A 22627-nucleotide genomic window follows, 5' to 3' on the forward strand; every position below is an offset into this window, starting at 1 on the left:
CACATAGAGTGCACATGGACAGAACCCACCTCCCGTGTCCTCAAAAATACATAGCCTTGTCCGCACCTCCCCCTGCACACACCCCACACTCAGCCTCTGCAGGAAAGAGGCTGCCGTGTGTATTGGAGGTGAGCCTGGGAGCCCTAAGGTCTGGCTGACACCTGAGCTCCCCTGGCCAGCTGGGCCCCGCCCGGGATTCAGGCTCTAATTGCTCCCTGCTGGAGCAGCAGTGACTTTGGTCAAGAGCCCCGGTTGTAGCAATTGACATCTGAGCTGCTGGCATCTGGGAGAGGCCTGTCAGCAGCCATGGCGGGCACAGGCCCAGGGAGCCTCCCCCAGTGACTTATGCCCGGGCTCCCGGGAGGTCTGCATGGAGCTGGGGTGGGCACCTCTGCCCATGTTCACTCATGCCCACCTGGGCAGTGTTTGAGCCTGTCCACCTTAGCTCAGTGGAGGTACCCACAGCCACACCAGCAGCAAGCTCTTCTCTGCAGGGCCTGATGTAGGAGTGACCTGAGACTTTAAGCCACACAGCCCAGCTCTGCACATTTTAGGGCTGGAGTGGAAGCTCAGGCCACTGTTCTCGGGCAAGGTTGGCAGGGACCACCAGGCCATGAGAATGGTGAGCATCTCAGCCCCAAGTCTCAAGGGTGCAGCAGGAAAATGGGACCATAAGTTGCTGCCCTGAAGTGAGGAAATGTTCAGTCAACTGATAATGTGGCCCAGGGGTCCCAGAAGCTTCTGATGCAGCAGAGATTTTGAGGTGGAAAGGATTCAGAGACAGCCTGGCACATCCATAGGGCATGAGGTGGTCTGAGGTGCACAGCCTCATGCCGTCCTACCTATTGGGCACCTCAGCCACACACTCGGCCCCTCAGCAGGTCTCTGCTCTATGCCCGGGAGTTTCCCTGTACCAGCAAGTCCAGATCTATCCCCCCATCCCAGATCCCTGGCTTCTGGGGGAAGGGAGGAAGCAGAATGTATGTGGGAGGGCTCCCAAAAGGTGAAGGAAGGGGGAGGGCAGACAATGCCACCAGCAGAGAAGACACCTGAATCCTGGGATTATCAGGCCCTCCGAGCCAGGGAGAAATGTTGATGCAGGGGCTGGTCCCCAACATGGCCCTGGTGAGCGGGAATTTGAACAGAGTGGCCCCGAGGACCCCATTCTTACCCGCTGAGGCCTGTGGTAGCAGTTGCCTAAGAACCTGAGTTTTGTTCTCCAGACGTGACTCGTGATGGTGGACCTGCAGTCATGGGCCTTGGTGATTGCTGGGTAGGGATGGCATTAGTGAGGACTCCCTCTGTGCCAGTGATAGAAACCCACTCTGGGTACGGGAAACCCCACAGGAAGGTCGTTGGCTCCTTGTGGCGAAGAAGTCCAACAGGGTGGTCTAGTTGTGGGAGCTCAAATGATCGTAAGCAGAACTGACTTTCTCCGCCGCTTGACTTTACTGCTTCTGGTTTGTCTTAACTCTCAGACCATCTCTTCCCACATATCCCTGCGATTCCTAGTCTATGTGAGACTTAGGGTTCACATCACCAAGTACCCATGCCAGTTCCTAAAAAACCCCCTGAACCATTAGTGTCCAGGGATATGACAAACCAATCAGAAGATGGTTGGCCACACGTGCCCACTCCTGTGGCCAAGGAGGCAGAGCCACACAGCAGAAAGCCCTGTGAGATGGGTAGCCCTGTCCTGTGACCTCCACTAAGACTCTGAGGAAGAACACCTGGGGCCGGTGCTCTTGGAGTTCCTGAAAGTGCTCCCCCAGAGGCTGGGAGAAGGGGGAAAGACATCCCAGGCAGAGACCCCTGCAAAGTCCATGCCTTCCGGCTACTTTGGAGCCTGTAAGAGCCGCAGCCACACCATCATGGCCTGGGCTTCACGAAGGACTGCCTTAGGCAGCCTGCTCAGGAGCCCCATGCGTGGCAGGCCCAGAATGTACAAGTGGCTGTGGGTATGATGAAGGGTCCCCCATTGACCTCACTCGGGGGAAAGACAAGGGAACTGACCTGAATCTGGCAGAAGGAGGGAAGGAAGGCATCTGCCCCTGATTCCAGAGGGGCAATAACCCAGCTACGGCCCCTGAGCCAAATAGGCCTGGTCCTGAGGAGTCTGGACCCTCACCCAAGGCTTTTGTTTTCCTTTTTAAGACTTTGGGGTTTTTTTTTTAGAGCAGTTTAAGGGTCACAGCAAAATTGAGCAGAAGATACAGAGGTACATGTCCTCACACATGCACAGTCTTCCCATTATCAGTATGTCCATCAGAGGGATACATTGTCATGGTTACGAACACATTGACACACCCTAATCACCCAGATTAGGTTTACGTTAAGTTCACGTGGTGCTGTACATTCATTGGTTTGGACAGATACCAGACGTATAATGATGCGTATCCATCGCTATGGCTTCCTACAGATGTTATGGGGTTTCATGGGCTTTGCAGAGCTGCGAGCAGAAAATTGTGGAACTCCCTGGAAAGGGTGTGGAGCAGGGGGCATTCAAGACTAGATCACAGACTATTTCCTATCCCAGGCCTGTCACAAGGGGCCGTTGGGACCTAGCTGAAGACCTAGAAGATGTCCCTGGGTTCTGAGTCCTGTGCAGTGGTGGAACTTCTTTCCTCTGTCCCTCTTCACTGTCATCACAGCAGCCCTCAGGCAGCCTCCTCCACCTCCCAGTGCCAAGGCCAGCAGGGAGTGCCCGGGAAGCCCCCAGTGCCCCCTCCGTGGGTAGCCACTTGCTTCTATGGGCAGTGCTGCCTAGGAGAAGCCCTGTGTCTCTTGACAGGGAATGGTACAGATTCGGAATTGGTGAGCTCTGTCATGGACAGAAAACCATCGGTGCCAAATTGCTTTGCGGACAGAGAGGGATCAGAATGGGATCGGGGCCAAGACAGGATCCTGTGAAAAGTACCTTCTAGGAAGGGACTGAAGGCAGGTAGCAGGGTCCCAAGACCTGGGTGCTCAGACTGCTTTGCTCAGTCAACGTGTGTTTGAATGGTGAATGAATGAACCAACAACAGAAGAAAGAAAATGAATGACCCTTTATTATTTGGCCACGACCGTCAAGGGTCACGCGAGAGTGCAGTGCCCACTTACTGTGATTGAAATGCCTGCACACTTAAGAGCAGCTGTGAGTAGCACCAATGTGGAAATACCACTGACCCGTGGTGGGGAAAGGGGAACAGTGACCCTTAGAAAGGTATCCCTGGATGCATTTATCCCTGGATGTCTCTGCAGCAGAGAAAGTGGCCAAATTCCAGGCCACACCAGTGGTCCGAGTGACCCACTGAAAGAAATGGTCTGTGTGTTTGTCTGGAACTCCCTTGGCCTTTTCTGAAAGGTGACTTAAACACGTTGGACATATTGTTTCAGTTTAATTTTTTCGTTTTTTTCATTCAACATTTGTGGAACTGTGCATTGCTGTCCTTTGGGCCCTCTTCTCGGGGAGCATGTTGGTCTCTTCTTCCTTAGCCAGGCGCAGGCTCCTGGAGGCTGGACGTGGCCAGGTATTTGCCCAGTGCCCGGGTTGTCTGGCTCTGTGCCCTCCTCACCGCCTCTGCCATGCTGGGTTCTCATGGCCTGTTCTCTCTTGTCCCCTCCGTAGGCTGGTGGTTCGTGAGCACCTCCGAGGAGCAGGGCTGGGTCCCTGCCACCTACCTGGAGGCCCAGAATGGTACTCGGGATGACTCAGACATCAACACCTCCAAGACTGGGGAAGGTAAGGGCCTGCGGGTTTGGGGGAACAGGGGAATGAGGCAGGTACTGGGAGCTGGCTGCCCCTGGGATCCCCACCCCATCCCTGGTCCCAGGAATGAGTCCAACTCCTTCTGGAGGCAGCTTCCCCACTCTTCTCCTTAAAACCATCAGACCCCTGACAAGACTTGGGCCATGTTCTAGCCCCTTCTCTCTTGATCTGACCCACAAGTTCACCTCCCACCCCAGGCCTATCCCTGCTCGTCCGTATATGGGGCTAAAATTAGAGGGGAAATTCCCTTGGGGTGTTGATCTCAGGCTTTGGCAACTTTTGGGTAGATACTGGGGAGAAAAGTCTTGGGGCTAGATCCCCTGAAGCGCCCTCTTCCCCCTGGGGCCCTCTGGGGGACCCCACAGAGACCCCGCCTTTGCTTCCCCCCACCCCACACTGTGCTTCCTGTGCAGGGACAACGCCAAGGGATTGTGTGCACATAACTTCTGTGCGTGTGTTGTTCTGCTCCAGTATCTGTTAGCCTGGCCAAGGGTGTAGATGAGAGGGCAGGTCTATGAGTCATTTCTCAGTATTGCAGGCACTGAGGGTGGCCCAGCCCCTGCACCCTCAGCCCCTTCTGGGTCTTTCCCTACCCCCACCCCTCACCCCCAGGCCAGCATTGGCCAGGACAGCCTCTCTGTGGATTCAGGTATTCCCCAGAGCAGGCTACCAGAGTCCAGCGAGTATGAGGCACCCCCAGTTCCCGGACGCCTGCTCTTAATGACTTCCAAATCTCCCGTGTCCTGGCAGCAGGAAAGCTTGCCCTAATGGTCAATGGGAACTGTCCAAATGGGCATGTCTGAGAGCCAGGGAGATGGAGACCTGCCACCTCGGGCTCAGGCCACCTCCAGGCCTAACCCCCGTTCCCCACTGCCCAGGCCAAAATAAGCAGCCTGCCAAGCGCCAGCTCCTTATTCATCCTTCCCCTAAATGTCGGTTACTCAGCAGGCAGTTGGAGCCCCACCCTTCCTCCTGTAAATGCTTTATTTCAGTCCCTTGACCAGATTTGCAGCCCCTGCATTGTGCATCCACCTTGTGACATGTTTCCAGGGACTAGGTCCCATCAGGAAGAGCTCACATGTTCAGGCCAGGTGCTCAGTCCTTCCTGGCTGTTTCCCAAGTGCTGGGGTTGAGTCTGTACCCCATCTCACCGCTGGTTCCATTGCAGTTTTGCAGCAGTAAAGGGTCTTGGCCCCCAAGCTGGGTCTGGTCTAGTTTGTCTGCGGTCACCAGGCCTCAGCTCTCACCTAGTTCCACATTCTGGGGCGCGTCCAAGCGCCTCTCAGAAATAATAGTCCCTAGAATGTAATGCGGTCTTGCTCACTCCAGGTGTCCAGCTGGTGCTTTATATGCCCTCACCACTACACTGGCAGGGCGCTGTTGGAATCCCCATTTTCCTGATGCGGAAACTGAGGCTTTGAGACGTTTAGCTGTGTGCTTGTCTTCACACGGCTCGAGCCGTGGTCGGCCTCCTTTGCCCTGTGGTCTTCACCACTGGGCCGCATGCCTCTCCATGGAGGATTTTGCTTGTAAGCAACTCTAGGATGGTGTGTATGTGGAATCAGAGCCCCCACCTGAAAGGCTATGCCAAGGATCTGTCAGAGCAGAGATGTTGGGTAGATGATGGAGGACACTAAGTGGGTAGAAAAGTCCAGGGCAGAAAAGAGACTGAGAGGTATGTGGGCACAGAAGCCAGCCTGGTGCTTGGCAGGTTGTAGATGATTTTGGCTTTGAAGAATCAGGCAGCCAGAGCAGGTTCTGCATTCAGAGTGGTGTGTGCATGCATCCATGTGTGCATGTAGGGTGACCCTCCTTGAAAGAGGTTCTTCTGCATGCTTTTGATACAACCTCTGTGCCACAAGTACCCCTGGCAACATTTGGTCAGCTGTGAATTCCACCATCACATCTGGGCCATCTCCACCCAGTTCTACAGAAGGGCTCAGAGCTCAGTAGCCCGGGCCCAAGACCCCAGCAGCTGTGGTGTACCTGCCACTCTCTGCACCTGCAGCCAGGTGGCGAAGAGATTAGCCCACCCTGATCCCCTCTCTGGCTATGTCTATCCCAGCCCTGCTGCCGTCCCATAGTAGGTGCCCTGAGCCCTATAGACAGAACGTGGAAACCTTCATCCCATCAGAGCGTCCCTCACAGCTCATGCTTTGTGCTCTGTTATGAGACCATCGGCTGTTTTGGTATTTTTCTGTTATCAGACATGCTGGCACACATATGTTTGTGTGTCTCCTGAAGGCAGGTGTACTATGTAGAATTCAACAATGTTAGCCATCGTGGGTAGGAGGGGTGGAGTGGAGGTGGATTCCCTCCTCCCACTGACAATGATGCCGGTCCAAGATCGATATTTGTGAGGTGCTTTAGTGAACTGTCCCACCTATCACCTCTCAGAGGTGAGGAAATGTAGGCCCGGAGAGGTACCTCCTACACAGAGCCCTCAGGTCAGTTTGTGGCAGAGCCAAGACCAGAGCCTGGGTCCCTGCCTGGTCCCTGTGCCCTCCAACCACCGGCGATGAGCTGCCTTCCTCCCTGGTGGGCTCGCATTGGCACCAGTGAACCAGCCCATGGTCACTGGGGCTGCTGCACCCGGTGAGGCATTCCTCCAGGGAGCAGGTGCCCCAGCACCAGGCCCTGCCCGTCTCTCCAGCCTCCCCTGTTGTTGGCAGGTCTAGGGGTGCAGGGTTGAGGGGGCAGAACAACACTGAGGAGTCCCAGAGACTGTGCTTCAGAGTCAGACTGCCTGGATGGGCGTGTTACCCGGACCTTAGCTGTGTGGTTCAGACGCCTCCTTCATAGCCCTCTGCTCTGCTTTCCAACTGCACAGTAGTTGGTGAGCCTCCAGTGAGCTGGTCCTTGTAAATGGTCTACACCAGGTAAATGACACTTCCTGCTAAGGTGGCCCCTGGCCTGGTCATCAGCTGAAGCTCTTTAACCCTCTGAGAAATCACACACACATCCGACCTGGCGTCCACGGTCAGAACTCATCCCAGGCTGGCCTCACACGGGACCTGACATACATTCCGTGAGTCAGTTCAGTCCTTCGCCTCGTTCCGTGCCAGGGCAGGTGGTCTCAACCCCACTGACAGTGAGGAAACAGAGGCTTAGAAAGGGACAGCAGCCCACCCACAGTGACATGGTAACCCGGCAGTGGGGCCTGGACTTAATCCATGCCTCCTAACCCTTTGTCCAGACCTCCTACTTACAAAGAACAGGTCTAACAGGCCATTGCCTCCTTTCAGGAAAACAGATACTTCCCAGGAGGCCTTGGTGGCATTTGGCTCGAGTATGTCAGGCAGTTTTACTCTGGGTCTCACTGCTGGCCTCCCTCGCCGAGACCTGGGCAGCCGAGCACCTTCTTTCTGCAGTGCCAGGAGGTGGGGGCCAGTTGGCACCCTGGAGCCCTGGTGTGTCTGTTCCACGTGTGTGTCCCATAGGAAGGCAGTGGGCATCTGGAGCAGGAACATAGCAAACAGAGGATCAGTGTAGGATGCCACCCCAGAGAGGGTGGTCTGGATGAGAGAGGTCTGGAGCAGTGAGAAGCTGGGGAGGCAGGTCTGCCCTCTGTCATCAAAAATTCCAATGGATGACAGGAGGGAAAGAAGCAGAACCAAGGCCTGTGACTTCTACCCATGTGGACGCTTCACTCAGCATCGTTTCTTAGGGATCGGCCATGTCCTCAGCCTCGTGCCAGACCCTGGGGATGCAGAGACGCAATCTTTGCCCTCAACAGACTCAGTCCAATGGGGATGACTGAGAAAGCAAAGGCATAAATGCAGATTAGTGAAGAAGGTACCCCAAGTCTCTTGGGCACATGTACTCTTTCACACATGGTACCTGGATTGTGGTGGCAGGTTCACAAGCAGGACTTGGTGAATGGGTGGGTGGCGGGGCTGTAAGCCCCAGGGTGGTACACCCCCCGCGCAGGAACCCCTCACCAGGAACCAGCACTGCCCAGCAATGGCAGGAGCAGTGGTCTCTCCCTGGATCCGCCGTTGAGGGTCATCCTTTGGAGCCAAGGACGCTTTTCACCTCCCAGGTGCTGGGATTCTAAATTCTCAGCCCTTCTCAGGCTCAGGGACATAACCCTTGGCTTTGGTTGAATTTTTCCCCACCTGCCAGTGATGTCACTTGTCAGCTGTGTTTACCCCCATCCAGCAGGTATGTGCTGCTGGGGCTTGGTCCAGATGATGACGACCTGGGAATATAAACTTTCCCTCCCTGCATCCCTTTCCCCGCCCCATCCCATCTCATCCCCATCTCCATTCTCTCCACCGGTTCCTGTCGGCCGTGTGTTCCATCGTCATCTCCCACACCAGTGTCCAAGAGACGCAAGGCCCATCTGCGGCGCCTGGATCGCCGGTGGACCCTGGGCGGGATGGTCAACAGGCAGCACAGCCGAGGTGACCACAGAGCTGGCTTCTTCTCACCCACAGCTGCCGCCTCTCTCTCTCACTAACACCTGTTCTCCTCTCGGGGTCTGCCCTGTGGCCTCCTCACCCAGATCTACGAGCCAGACTTTTCTCTTTCCTACTGCAGCTTGGGGGCCTGGGATGGGGGGAAGTCGGGTACGGGGTCTGCTTGGGAATTGGGATGACACTGGGGTGACTCTGGCTTGTGCCATTGCTCTGGGGTGGGGGTCATGGGACTTAAGGCATAGTGTGGGGGCAGCTGGACTCTATGAAACGCGATATTTCCCTGGGAATTAAAGATTAGGAGAACTGAGCATTTCTAAATCTCTTCATCCCCCTCCCCCCATCTCTCTCTCTCTCTCTCTCTCTCTCTCTCTCTCTCTCTCACACACACACACACACACACACACACACATTGCCTTCTTCCTCTGAGAAGTTTGCTCCCTCGGCCACAGCTGTTCCAGCAATTTCTTAGGGACAGAGTAGGAAGAAGGGCTAGCCAGCAACCCACCTTCAGCCAGTTCCCAGGAAACTAGAAAGGGAGCAGAGCCAGACCCAGCCTGGCCTCTCTGATGGTGTACTGGGTGCAGCCAAGGAGCCGCCGACATCTCCAGCACTAGCCATTGGGACCCCAGGGAGGCCCCAGGACCTTGTGTCGGTTCAGGGCCTTTCTAACATCCAGGAGCTTAGGACGTAGAGAGTAGGGGCCTCTGAACAAACCCCTAAACATCTCCAGAGCCCCCAGTGGCCAGTTTTTCCTGCCTCAGGGAAAGTGTGTAATGTGTGCTCCCGGCAATAATGGCACAGCTGGGAGGGTGTGTAATAAGCACTGACCTATCTAGAATGGCAGTGGTGGCCCGTGACTGACACCACACCCCAAAATTTGTTCCTGAACAACTACAAGACTATGTTTGATGTCTGCCCCCAAGTCCTAGGCAGCAGGAAGCCTGGACTCTAGGATGACCACCGCCTGCAGATGGCTTAGTGTCAGGCTCAGAGCACTGGCTGAGGAGCCCAGTTTGTCCTGAGGATGGAGCATGGGTTGGACCCGGGGGCTGGCACAGGGCAGAGAGCCAAGTCATGGAAACAGCAAGAATAGGCGGAATGTAAAGCAGAGGTACCTAGAGCTAGGAGGAGTGGGACAGCATTGTTGAGGGGCCAGGCTGGGACATAGCTCCAAGCATTGGCGACAAAGAAGAGCAGGACGCTGGCCTGGAAAAATAGCATGGCGAAAGGCCTGGCCTTGCCCCGTCCCCTTCCGCATCTGCTTCAAACACCATCACACACTGAGCCCCAAATACAACTCTGCCTCCACAACCATATGGACACATGCAGCCAGCAAAGCACTGCCACCCACACTTGGCCCTTTTGGCGACAGGCATGGCTACAGTACACTGTCACATCCGACCACCACACAGCTGTACATCCACAGGCCTGTGCGCACAGCCACTCATGGACACACATATATAATTCCACCCATGCAGCTATGTGCAGACTGTTCACGTATATATTATTTACATAGTCACAAATACATTATCCACAGAAACTGCTCGTGGCCACGTCACATGTAACTCCTCTGCGGAAACACCATAAGTACATACACAGCTTCACGGCGTCTCACATACATGACCCCTAGGCCACATATACACAGGCAGTGCAGTCACAGTTACAGACAGTGATATATGTAGACACAAATACCCACCTAAATGCATAATTCTGCTGTCATCCCTACATATGCAACCACGTAAGCAAATACAAGCCCACAACTTCTCTGTCTCTCTCTTAAATAAGAGACCTAAACAACATTATTTCCCAGTCTTAGCCCTAAGTTAAATCAGGGCTAAGTTGAATCAAGCAGCCAAGAAAAACTTGCAGAAAGTTGGCTGGGAGAAGCTTTGCTGCAAAGCCGAGCTGATGGGGGGAAAGCAGGCAGTGGGTCACATATAACTAGACAAGAGAAAAGCAGTGCTTCCCCAGGGCCTCCACTCCCCATTCCCTCAGCCAGCCAGGCCTTTGGAATCAAAAGGCCCCTTGCAGGGGGGTTGGGTAACTTGTGGGGGCCAGGAGGGGAGCTGGGGAGACTGCTGACGGAGGGAAAGTGTTTGGAAAGAGGAGGCGTCTGTGGTTTGGAAACTGCAGCGCTCTTCAGCCCCTGCCTCCAAAACCAAAACAGGCCTGTCCACCTCCCCACAGCCACCCACCCACTCACCCAGTGGGCGGCCTGGCCAGCCCTTCCTGGGTGGGGCTGCCACCATCCTTTGATGGTACCTCAGAGTGACCATGTTCTCAGTACTTCTCAGGAGCCGAGTTGCTCCCCATGAACTCGTAGCGCCCCTTCCCTCAACTCCAATTCCTAAGGGACTTCTCTTAGAGACCCCAAGCAACCTGAGCCCCCAATCTCTCAGCCACCGTGAGGCCATTTCCATCTTGCTGTTCATCCTCCTGTCTGGCCCGCAGGTGGGGTGCGTGGCCCCGCTCCTGCAGAGAGGCTAGCTCTGCTTCTTCTTTGGGGAAAACTGAGTTGGGGGCCTGAGTCTCCACGTAGCACATGTTCACATGGAGGCAATTCATGCCTCCACTGTCTGAGCCAACCATGGCAGAAAACCAAGCCCCCAGACGACCAATTGGAAGAGTTGCCCTGCCTGGAACCAGGGCTCTGAATTTTCATCACCGGGAACCTACTCAGCTACAGGGCAGAACAAACCCCTGAGCCAGCCAGATATCTTACTAGGAGCCCATAAACTCCCAGACAGCTGTGTTCACGTCCACCCCAGGGCCACCAAGAACAAGGCCTTTTGCAGGAGCGGCTCAGCTTTTCTGGGTAAAGCTGATATCCTTGGTTCTGCCCACCCGGAGAGGGTCAAGGGAAAGCAGGTGGTCACATGGCCTGCGAGGCTCTGTCCTCAACACACACACTGGGGGGCCGGTGACAGCCTGAGCCCGCATGACATGCGTTAGGCCCATTTCTCTGCCATGCGGCCAGGCCGGGCTCCTCTGAGCTTCCCAAGAGAAGGACTGTAATTTTTCTCTGCAAAAGCATCTTTGCCTAGGAAAACTTGCACAATGGCTTCCTGCTCGAACCACAGGCTTTTAAAAATAGCCCAGCTGAGCAAAGGCAAACTGTGAAGCCCAGGCAGGCCTTGCCTCACCCTAACCTCAGACTTCTGGATCCCTGGGGCCTGGCGCTGCCCTCTGGCCACCACCGGGGCCAGGACTTACCGTGCCCCACTGGAAAATGGAGCGTTGGACTGTAGAACACTGAACTTCTCAAAGGCCCGAGTCAGAGTCTGGCTGAAGGAGGCTCTCAGGCAGTCTTGGCAGCTCTCCCCAGCATGGCTGGTTTGGAATCTGAAAGCTTCCAGGAGCTAGTCGATGCTGAGAAAGGCTTGCAGTGGGAGAAGAGGCTCCCAGGGCTTGTCACCCACCTTTTGCCTTTTAGCAGCCAGCAGCCCATCAGCTCTGCCCTCACAGCCTGGCAGGGAAAGTACCTCCATCCCAAAGGGAGCTGCTATCTCAGCCCAGCACAGGGCCGCAGACAGGACCTCGATAATCCAGGGAAGAATGAACAGATGGCCCTCCTGTCACAGGGGTTGGGGTGGCAGCCCCCTCCCCCACTGCTGCCAGAGGCTCAGGCAGGCTGCCTGCTAGGGTCCAGCTGAGGAGTCAGTGGGTGATTGTCACAGCTGGGAGGTGGGGGACAGACATCTTAGGAACCAGCATCCTGCGCCGGCATCCTGCTGTTTTGAGCTTGCAGAAAGCCCCCCCCACTCAGCCCCACTTTGCTCTTCATCCATAAATTCCACCATCCCTTTGAATCTCCTGCTGTGTGTCAGGTACTGTCCCAGCCCCTGGGTAGCACCCAGGCCAGAGAGGACAGCATAGGTACAGGGTGCCCCCTCCAAAGGGCATGGCCACGTGGCCAGTTCTTTCCTGCCTATGCTCTGTTCCTTGTTTTCTTGGAGGGTGAGAGTGAGGACTTGGGCTTCTTTCTGAGGTCTGAGCAGTCCTCTGGGAGGCTCTCAACCCAGGAGGCAGGGTGTCTAACCAGCCAGCTGTGGGTCCAGCTGTGATGCTTCCTGGGGACAGACAGAGCTGGACCCCAGCAAACACAGAAGAAGCACCTCCCTGGAAGCCTGAGCAAGGACCCATGTGGACGCAGCAGGGCCCCCTGCCAGGAGAGAGGCTGAAGGGAACCGGGGAAGATGCATGTGGCCCAGCATCCCCAGGCCTGCCTTCTCAAGCTTTTCCTGAGCTCCGTAAGGTGCCTCTTTCCCAGGTTCTGGGACACCCGGAACAAGGCCCACAGTCACACTGTGAGACCAGAGCAGGCGGCTCCCAGGCGGGTCCGCCTGACAGAGTGGTCAGCTCAGCATGCTGCCCTCCAAAAGCTGCACAGACACATTGCCTCACTCGGGGCTCCATGAGGTCCTGCCTGATTGTGTGGCGCTCAGCGTTGCCACTGCCCATTTGGCCATGGGACCCTTATCTTAACAAGATACACGTAACTACTCCCATAGAATACATGTTCCCCGGAATCCTCTTGGGGAGCTTACATGATCAGGTGACCAGATGAGTGGTCAGGTAAGGCTTCACCTACGATGTGCCTCTGGAGCCGTCGGAAGATCAGACAGGAAGGATTTAAGGGGTTGAGGTGAAAAAGGGCAAGGAGAGCAAGTCTGGGACACAGATGGAAGGGTGGCACCTTCCGGAAGGAAGAAGGCATGGCATGGGGCCTCAAGGCATTCGGGGGACACCCAGGGTTGGTCTGAGACTTCCGGATGCAGACCCCACGAGGCCAGGTTTCTCCTAACCCTGCCCTCAGGGCTGGGAGGCGGGGAGACACACTGCATGGCCCAGGGCTGTGCTAGTCCACCTGGGGCCCCGGCTGGCTTTGGCACACACTGGGAGCAGCAGTGAAGCCTGGTCTCTTCCCTTCTCTTCCCTTCCCTAGAAGAGCCAGAGGTCGACCCAGTCCACCTTGGCAACCAGCCAAGCAAGGCCAGGGGAGGAGGAGGAGGAGACAGAGGAGGACCTGCTCCCAACGTCAAATAACTGTGCTTTCTTGCTTTGCCCGCCACCCACAGAGGAGAAGTACATCACCGTGCAGCCTTACACCAGCCAAAGCAAGGACGAGATTGGCTTTGAGAAGGGCGTCACCGTGGAGGTGATCCGAAAGAATTTGGAGGGCTGGTGGTACATCAGGTAGGAGCCCCAGAAGAGGAGTGAGGTGCCTTGGGCAGCAGAGCAGGGAGATACTGCAGACTGGCTGTGGGCACCAGCTCTGGAGGGTAGATACTGTGGGCTTTGCGCCCACAGCCCGGGCTTGGATGTGCTGAGTGCACAGCTGAATAGCTCGAGCAGAGAGTGTTCATCTTGCAGTGTCTCTCGGAACATGTAAAGCAGAGCCCGAGCTGCAGCCAGCAGGGCACAGGAGCCCTGGCTCAGCTTGCAGGCGGTGGTGCAGTCCCTTCCCATGCAATTGCCAAGTGGCAATTGCCAAATTCAGCACATCTGAATTTGGTTTTCTGTGTCCGGCCTTGGCCACCTGGCATGCACTGTAACTCAGGCTGCCTGGAGCACTGGTGTCCACAGGTCCTGCGGAGGTCCCAGCAGGGCTGCTCCTGCTGCCCACAGCTCAGCACTCAGGGCCCCAGATGCCGGCTCTGTCCCAGGCTGCCCCACTCTGCAGGGCTAGCTCACGTGGTTGTCAGAGCCAAGGCACGAGTGAGGCCTGAGCCCAGGCCTGGTTCAGAGCCCTCCTTCTTCTCCTGCCCCTCCCTCTTCCAGGGCCTAATCACACTTCCCAGCTGAGAAACCCATTGGGGAGTGTGGGTAAGAGAGTAGGGGGCTTTCCTGATGCTCCTGGAAATAAACGAAACCCTGTGGGTTTCACTGGCCTCTCCCCTACCAAGTCCAGCCCCTCCAGTCCCCTCTGCCCTGGGGTTCTGAGGCCAGCGCCACCCTCAGGGAGCCTTGCTCTCAGGAAACGGTTTGGCTCCTTTGGAACCCACTTAGCTGTGATGATTTTGCCCAGTTTCTCTCTTCTCTGCTTGTAACCCATTTGGCAGAGATAGACCCACTGCGAACAGGATGCATGTTCTGAGCTGTCGCCCACAGAGGTGATGCAGGCACTTCCAAGGCAGTGCTGCTGGGCGGCATGAAGTTCATTGGCCTCCTGGGACTGAACTGTAGTGTGACCTGACAGGACATAGCTGCTCTGGCCCTGTGCATGTCAGTCAGGAGAGCTGAGGTGTCCCTTTCCTGTTAGGTGGGACAAGATGTGTAGCTAGACATGTGTTGCCCAAGGCCCCTGGCAGACTTTCATGTTCTCTAAGCAGTGGAAACGAGAGCCAACCCCAAAATCCAACAACTGCATGTCTGGCATGGGAAGGCCAGGGAACATTCTGGAAGGCTGGTAACCTAAATGACTTGCCTGGAGGTTATCTACAAAGCTACTGGGGTTTGTTTTAAGTTTTCTAAAATGACCAACAAAGTCACTTGGAGCTGCTTCTTCCAGTCAACTCTTGTCCCCATGGCCTAGCCCTTTAGCCAGGGGAAGCTTCAACTGAGAAAACCCTGCTGAAAAGGTTCCACCTTAAGAAAGCTGCCAGACACCCCCTTAAATATGCCATTTCCCAACATTCCAGGCTCTGTTGATCCTCATTTCCTGTCTTTCTTCTCCACCACTCCCCCCACACACACACACACACACACCCTCCCTCTCTCTCCATCTCTCCTTTTCCAGTTTGCTTCCCTCTGGAGTCATTCCATGCTCCAGAGCTGGAAAGCAGATGTGAGCAGAGTTGGACCCAGACACACACAGCCGCTCCTGATTCCCTTGCATCTCTCTGCCTGGGATCTAATTTTATCCATGTAACACTGCAGGAGCACACGGGGTTTGAAATGGGAGCACTCAGAACAATGAGCCGGCCTGAGCATTACTCCCATGAGATCCTGCTCCCCATCTCTCCACAGTGTCCTCATATAAAAGCCCCTGCAGCGGCCAGCAGGTTCTTCTTCATCCTTCCTCCAAGATGCAGGAGCACCAGCTTCTGGGCCTGACGCTGCCACCAGCTACCTGTGTGACCCTCTGCTACTTGCTTTGCTTTTCTGAGCCGTGGTTGTTGCCTCATATGTAAGATGAGGCATCTCGATTAGTTGCTTCCACCCACCCCTGAAATTTTGTGCTCTGTCTGCCAGCTGCCTGATTTCCATCCATTTGTTCACTGATATCTGCCTTCCAAAGCCCAGGGGGCCAGATGCGTGAGCTTTAGTCAGCCTGCCTGCATGTTCCTGTGACGTGAGCATAAGAAGCCACCTCCTACCGGAGCTTTCCAGCAAAGCTCAGACATGTTGATAGAAACTTTAACTTTTACATTCCTTTTTCTCCCACCTAATGAGTGCCCAATAACAAGGTCAGATGGGGAGGCTGGGAAAGGGGATTGTCAGACATCTGGCATGGAGGAGCATTCCAAAGAGCCAGCTGTGTGTGTCCCAGGGAGCACACAGGGACATTGCAACCCTGACTCAGGGGCATTGACAACTGCTGGACTAGGAAGTAAGCTCCCAGTGGTTTTGGGTAGAAGCTCAACACCGTGGGGAAAAAAGGGAAAAGCTTGTTTTCAGAAATCATCAAATCACCTAAAATTAAGTCAGCCCTCTCATTTGCCTTTTCTCTTGTTTATGGGTTTTTAGTTTTGTTTCCATTTTTTGTTTCATTTTATTGTTTTGCCATACCAAATGTTTTGATTTTATTCATTCATGTGCTTTTAGTATTTTCATTTAGGTTTTGATTTTTGGAATCCTATTTAAAAAGGTTTTCTCAACCCTCAAGATGAAGCAAATATTCACAACTTGCATTTTTTATTTTGCTATATCCTGTATAATATTTCCTAATATTTCCTAGTCAGTCATCCCCAAATCACTCACTGAGTAATCCATCCTTACCCCACTAATTTGAAATGTTCCCTTTAGCGTTGGTCTGTTTGTGCATTTGTTCTGTGAATTTGATCCATCTGTTGCTTCCGCAGAGTACTGATACTTTACCCACTCAGTCACTCTTCCTAGTTGTTTTCAATGGGTTTAGCCTTCTGGATAAATTTTCATAGCTACACCATCCCTGTGTTTTGCAGAAGAGAAAGAAATTGAGCTCCAGGGTAGGGACTTGTCCAAGGTACAATAGGCCACAACTTGAGTTTCCTAACTCACCTGGGCTGCCTCTTCACCCCTCGGATAATAGGGCATTTAGTTCTAGATACCTTCTCTTATCTTCTCTCTAGAATTGTCCTCTACTGATTGTGAGGTAGCAGGCTGTTACGAAGTCTACCTTTTGGGCAACCCAAAATTTAAGGAGTCTTCTAACCTAAAGGTCCCTGACTTTGCAGAGTATAAGAACCCATACCAAGGAGCGAGAGAGGAAGAAACGGTGTTCTGGGTATCTTTTCTACCTGCTTTCAGTTCCAGCTCTCTCCAGAGTACTGGGATTGCCAACTGTCTTGCAGAACACAGTAGAGAAGGCTTAGCTGGGCAAGGCCAGCTGGAGCCTGGGCTTGGGACTAGGGCGTCAGGCCGCAGTGCTCTGATGACCCATGGCCCACTCCTCCCCCACAGATACCTGGGCAAAGAAGGCTGGGCACCAGCATCCTACCTGAAGAAGGCCAAAGATGACCTGCCAGCACGGAAGAAGAACCTGGCAGGCCCAGTAGAGATTATTGGGAACATCATGGAGATCAGCAACCTGCTGAACAAGAAGGCATCAGGGGACAAGGAGACTCCACCAGCCGAAGGCGAGGGCCCAGAGGCCCCCATCACCAAGAAGGAGATCAGCCTGCCCATCCTCTGCAATGCCTCCAATGGCAGTGCCTTGGGGGTCCCCGAGAGGACCGTCTCCAAGCTGGCCCAGGGCTCCCCAGCCGTGGCCAGGATTGCCCCCCAGAGGGCCCAAATCAGTAAGAGCCTCGCTGAGCCCTGGGTCCTCGCTGAAAAGCAGTTTGTAGAGTGGGCGTGGGGTACAAGGAAAGCTAGGCGAGTGTGCAGGACCCCCCGCCCCCCATATCATTTTCTTTCTGAGATATAGACTGACCCCTGGCCCACTCTGTCAACTTGTCTCATGCTAATCACAGAGGTGGACGAGGCAATTACTTCTAACGCCTCCACTGAAGATAAATTACATGAGTATATAAGCTGGTAGCAATCCTTCCTTCTCTAGTGGAGAGCCAGGAATGCTCACTTTGCAGAAAAGTATAGACCCCCAGGCCATGAAATGTTAGCCATAGGTGCAAGGCTGCTTTGCCGATAGAGGAACACGTCTGTCTGGGCCTTACCCAACTCCCAGATCGCCTTCCACCAGGTACTAGAAACCTGAAAGACGTGGACGTTCACGCCTAGGCATAGTACTAAGGGGCATTCTTTAGGGATCTTCTTCATTATAGGAGAAACCCGGCTGCCACCCTCCTAGTCTCTACACATCTCTGGCTCACGTTAAACTGCCCTCTATTGTGAGAGACCAGCTTCTGTTTGTGTCCAGCCAGCCTTAAAATCTGGAGGAAAGCTGGTTTTTAGTTCAGTTCTGAACTTGGGTGAGTTATCTCTGTGCCTGAAACCTTTTAGACAACCAATTGGCAAATGTTGGGGGGGGGGGGCACCTCCTCTTGCCTGGAATTGTGGGCTAGCTTCTAAGGGCTCAGTTGTGAGCACAAAATAGACACAGTCTCCACTCCTAACTTTGAAAATCTGATAAGGCCATCTACCCTTTCTCCTGAAAAATGCCTCCTCCGTATCTGTACATTTTGCAATGTGCACCTCTCTTCAGAGGGTGCATCGAGCCTCCTGAAGCACAGCCAAGGAAGCTTAAAGGTTGGTTTCCCACCAAAGAAGTCCTAACTACAGTGCCTAAGGTGATGGAGAGCATGGGTCCTTCATAAATAGGGGATGGAAGCAGGAACGTCCCAGGATCAGGAGGCAGTCACACGTAGGGAAGTCAGGCACGGACTCTGTTGCCCAGTGTCTGGCTGGGATTTTTTTAAGCAGTGTGTCTCTTCTAGGCTCCCCGAACCTAAGGACACGGCCTCCACCTCGCAGAGAATCCAGCCTGGTATGTGCGCTGACTTTCTCCTCTCTGTTTCGTTCTTTTCCTGGGGATGCACTATAGCAGCCCCAGGTAATTGGCTGTCTCACTGAAGAGCCTATTGGTCCAGAGGTTTCCCAGGGCCCTGCCGGGGCTTCCAGCTGTGTGGGGCTGGAGCAGAAAGGGAAGCCTGCAGATCCCAACCTTTCTGGGGGGCCTAGCTGGACAGTTTATAATCGAAAACACTCTGAACTCCAAAGCTAAATAAATCCATCCCAACCACCGCACTGGCAGACATAAACATTTAGACTGGCCAGTGAGAATGTCCGGCCAGGGCATTGCCAGCGGCTGGAAATAGGGCTGCTGTCCATGTGAGCCTGGAAGCCTTTCTCAGCTTTGCCTTCTTTGCTTGGGAATGCCCGATGGAGGTGGTGGATGCCAGAACCTGGGAGGGCAGAGGGCAGACCAGTGAGTATCCTCCACGAGAGGAGTCGGTGGCCAAGACTGGCTTATGCTGAAGCTTAAAGACGCTTATGCTGCTAGGGTCCCTGGCTCCTTTGCGTGGGGTTTCCTGGTGTCCAGACTGTCAGGGAAGCAGATGTGCACACAGGGCGCTGGGGCTGGCCCAGCAATGATGCTGGTGGCAGGCCGAGAGCCCTAGAACAGAGACCTGTTATCGGGTGGCGGGATACAGTGGAAAGAATGGGGCGTCGAGCCTACCGGGCATGGATTCATAGTCCACTTCTGACACTTAGAAACAGTGACCAGGGCTAGTTGCTGACCCTCCACAATCCTCAGTTTCCTTGTCTATAAAATTGCCATTGTACCAACCATCTCCTAGGGCTGTTGTAAGGATGAATGAGACTGTGTGTTGAGGGCTTGCTGTCAGGTTTCCATTTCCTGTGTCAGTGGTGACTGTTGGAGGGGCTACCTGCTGCCCTTTGTGGAAAAAGATTTCTGAAGTCACATCTGGGTTAACAGCAAGAGTTTCTGTGATCAGTGACGTCTGCCCCAGAGAGGGGGTTAGCAGCAGTCCCGGGAAGAGTGGGCCTTCCGTAAAGAGGATTATTGAATATTTGGCCCCTGGAAATGAGACCATCCTTGCCCTGGCCCTCAGCCCCAGTGGAGTTTCTAGCTCGTTTTCTCCTTGCATTTTACACGACTAAACAGCGAGTTCTTTCCTCCCATCTCTCTCAGCCCCAGCTAATTATTTTCAGGCAGACTTGATTTTGGCAAGAATGGGGTAATTCCTTCCACACTTACCAAATGCGGGGCTTGCTGAGGCAGGGCTGCTGTTGTGTTAACAGCTAGGCCCGGCTGAATCCCACCTGGCCAGGTGTCCAGGCTGGGCTGAGGCCTGGGCCACATCTGCTCACATGCATGGCTGCAGGGCCAGGTACCAGGGCAGGGAAAGTTGACTGAGTCGTACCTGGTCTATCAAAACCAGCTTTCTCCTACCCTTTGCTCACTCCGACCCAGGCAGCTGGGTTGTAACTGGCTGGATTAGGACATGCCAAGCCTTGAAGGACAAGGAACGTTCCGAGGACAGGGTGGTGTTTCAGGAGAAGTGCTAAGCGTTGGCTTCTATGTATGCAGCTCTTCCTGTGCTCTTAGCTGGGCCAGCGTTGTCGCAGTAATCCTCTTAATGACCCTGCTATTCCATTTCATGGAAGAGGAAACTGAGGCTCAGAGAGGTGAAGGGCCTTGCCTAAGGCCATGCAGCTGGTGAATTGCTGAGCTGGGATTGGAGCCCAGCTGTGCCCAGCTGCAAGGCTGAGGTCTTTTGAGGTCTTTCTGCTACACCACAGCTACTTCTCCCCCTTCCTAGTCTACCTTACACACATACCTTTTTTCAAAAATTGTTCTGTTTTAACTCCTTTGTATGATACCAGGACATCCTGGGAGTAATGGGGGGGCACGAAGTCCATTTTGGCCAGGAGAGACTGGGGGAAGCTACAATACCCACTCCATAAGGGCAAGGGGTCGTCCTTTTGGTTCACTATTGGACACCAGGACCTTAAACCAGTCTGACACCCAGTAGATGCACAACAAACATTTGTAAAACGAATGAAGAGGCTCAAAAATCATGGGCTGCAGCCAAATTCTCAATGTCCTTGAATGTCGTGCTTCAATTGATGTGCCAGTGTGTAACGTTTAGGCTATCCAGCATGTTCCACCCTGCCCGCGGAGCAGAGGGTCCTGAGTTTTATTTAGTGCTTACCTGACCATTTGGCGTTGTGATGACCCACCAAGGGCTCTTCTCACCCAACCCCATGCCCACCCCCCACGCACCCACACCCCACCTGTAGAGATGACTGTGCCCCCTGGCTCTGCCCTGTCAGCCAGGTGTCACCCCTGCAGCCCTTCTCCCTTTGCCTTAAGGACGGTGGCTCTCCTCTCCCACAGGGCAGTATGCACAGACTGTGTTACAACGATTTCTCTGCTTTTTAATTTTCATTTTGGGACCTAGTTGTTGAGGCTTCTGAAAATTGGACCTCCAGAGATGGAAGGGTGGAAATTACTGTGTTACTAAACGATCATTTTGATAGCTCAGAGAAGTCTCAGGTGAATCCTGGGTATTCATAAAAGCCTGGTCTGGAGACATCCTGAGACTTAGGTGATAGATACATCTTGGGGACAGCTGCTGACCAGCTAGTGTAAACGCCATACTCTCCACTCTTACCGTTAAGACCAGGTGGGTTTTGCTCAGAGTCCTTCTCTACCTTAGGGGTTCCAGCTGCCGAAGCCGCCAGAGCCCCCTTCTGTTGAGGTGGAGTACTACACCATTGCCGAATTCCAGTCGTGCATTTCTGACGGGATCAGCTTTCGAGGTGGACAGAAGGCGGAGGTGAGCCTTGGGCCATGAGGCTGAGGGTTTTAATTCAGGCTGCTCAAAGCCCTGCTGCATTTCCTCCTTATGTCTTGCTGACAGCGTTCCTGAGGCAGGCAAGAAATGTGCAGAAACAAGACCCATAAAGCTAGTAAGTGCCACAGTCAGGACTAGAACCCAGGACCCGTGTCTCCACCCAGGGCTCACAGTGCGTCCCACAGTGTATTGCAGGAGTTTATGAAGGGAGTTCCTTGAGATAAAGGACTTCTGTGGTCAAACGAGTGTGGAACACAGTGGGTGAAACAAAATCCAACCCGCTTTGTTGCTTTAGTTGCAGAACTTCTCAGAGCCTATGATACGGAGATGTTACTGAGCATCTCTAAAAGGATAATAGGCAGCATTGCCCAGACCCATTTGGCCTCGACACACTTTCTCTCCCAGGAGCATCTCAGTGGCCAGCACATTAGGAGTACTATTGCTGGACGAATGTGGTCCAGGCTGCTGAAATAAGGTGCCGGGGACCTGGGTTCTAGCATGTCCCACAATGGGCATCTGTGGTGTTTAATGCTGTCACTTCTCCCCCCAAGGCTTTGATATTTTTCTCTCTGCAAAATGGTATAATACACCCTGGGGAGCTCCCTCCTGGCCTCTTTCCTAGCATTTATGAAACTACTTTGTGGCTGGCACTGAACATGGCATTTCAGGGGACAGAGACAATCTGTGACTGTTGTTTTTCTTGAGTGGCTTTGTGTATTAATGGAGTAAATCCAATTAATTCATGTAAAACTGTCAGAAGATTAACTGGACAGTCTCTGCCTATTGACGAAGTGATATCCCCGGTGTGAATGTTTTAAATCACATGTCTGGAACTCGGAAGACATGTGAATGATTTCCAAGAGAAATCATTCTCTCAGTGGTGCTTAGGTTCTCCAGAAGAGCCTACAAAGCTCGTAATGTAACAGAACTGTCATTCTTAGGATCTACCCCAGCTTGACTTTTAGGTACAGGGTGGGTGGGGTGAAGGATGGCGTATAGGACCAAAGGAGGCTGGTCCCAGGCAGAGCTTGCCTTTGCCAGTCTCCATCCTCTCTTCCTTCCTTGCCCCTCTTCCCCCATTGCCAGTGTTTTCATGCTTCCCCTCCCCCTCCTCCAGGAGTGCTATACAATCCAAAATTATCTTACCTTTGTGTTCCCCAATCCAAATGAACCCCAACACAACCAGTAACCATACTCCTGACTTTTAGCCAATCTCAAGTAGCAGTTAAGAAAGAAGCTCCTTGAACTAGTTTATACTAACATGGAAATGACTGAAAGCCTCTCATCCTTCCCATTCAACCCAAATTAATCTTTTCAGTTCTAGAATTGCAGTGGGATTCCACATGCAGTGAAATGACCACAGGCAGTGGGGCTAGCCGGGAGGTGCTCTGTAGGTGCCTCAGGCCATACCTCCCGGTTCAGCTCACCTGCATCTTCCCATTGTCTACTGACCCAAGAAATCCTTTCCAGGGTCACCAAGTGAGGACGGGAGTGGAGGAATGGTAGCTTTTTATACATGAGTCCTTGGT

At 53.8% G+C, this 22627-nt stretch overlaps 1 protein-coding gene across 11 annotated transcripts in view; it reads left to right on the top strand.

Annotated features, from left to right (window-relative positions):
* Window positions 1-22627, top strand: part of SH3PXD2A (SH3 and PX domains 2A) — a 229093-nt gene that overhangs the window by 189572 nt on the left and 16894 nt on the right. For 9 of the 11 annotated variants that reach the window (XR_012498437.1, XR_012498439.1, XR_012498440.1 and 6 more), the window contains 6 exons: window positions 3611-3724; window positions 8074-8157; window positions 13251-13368; window positions 16777-17114; window positions 18210-18259; window positions 20961-21080. Coding sequence is in view for 7 of the 11 variants with exons in the window: in XM_074339099.1 (XP_074195200.1) it covers window positions 3611-3724; window positions 8074-8157; window positions 13251-13368; window positions 16777-17114; window positions 18210-18259; window positions 20961-21080 (824 nt within the window). In the remaining 4 variants the exon portion in view is untranslated. The remainder of the gene's footprint in view (window positions 1-3610; window positions 3725-8073; window positions 8158-13250; window positions 13369-16776; window positions 17115-18209; window positions 18260-20960; window positions 21081-22627) is intronic. The other 2 variants (XM_074339102.1, XM_074339104.1) reach the window with 1 other exon arrangement.

This window comes from Rhinolophus sinicus, linkage group LG07 (genome assembly GCF_036562045.2).
Source record: "Rhinolophus sinicus isolate RSC01 linkage group LG07, ASM3656204v1, whole genome shotgun sequence".
Taxonomy (NCBI): domain Eukaryota; kingdom Metazoa; phylum Chordata; class Mammalia; order Chiroptera; family Rhinolophidae; genus Rhinolophus; species Rhinolophus sinicus.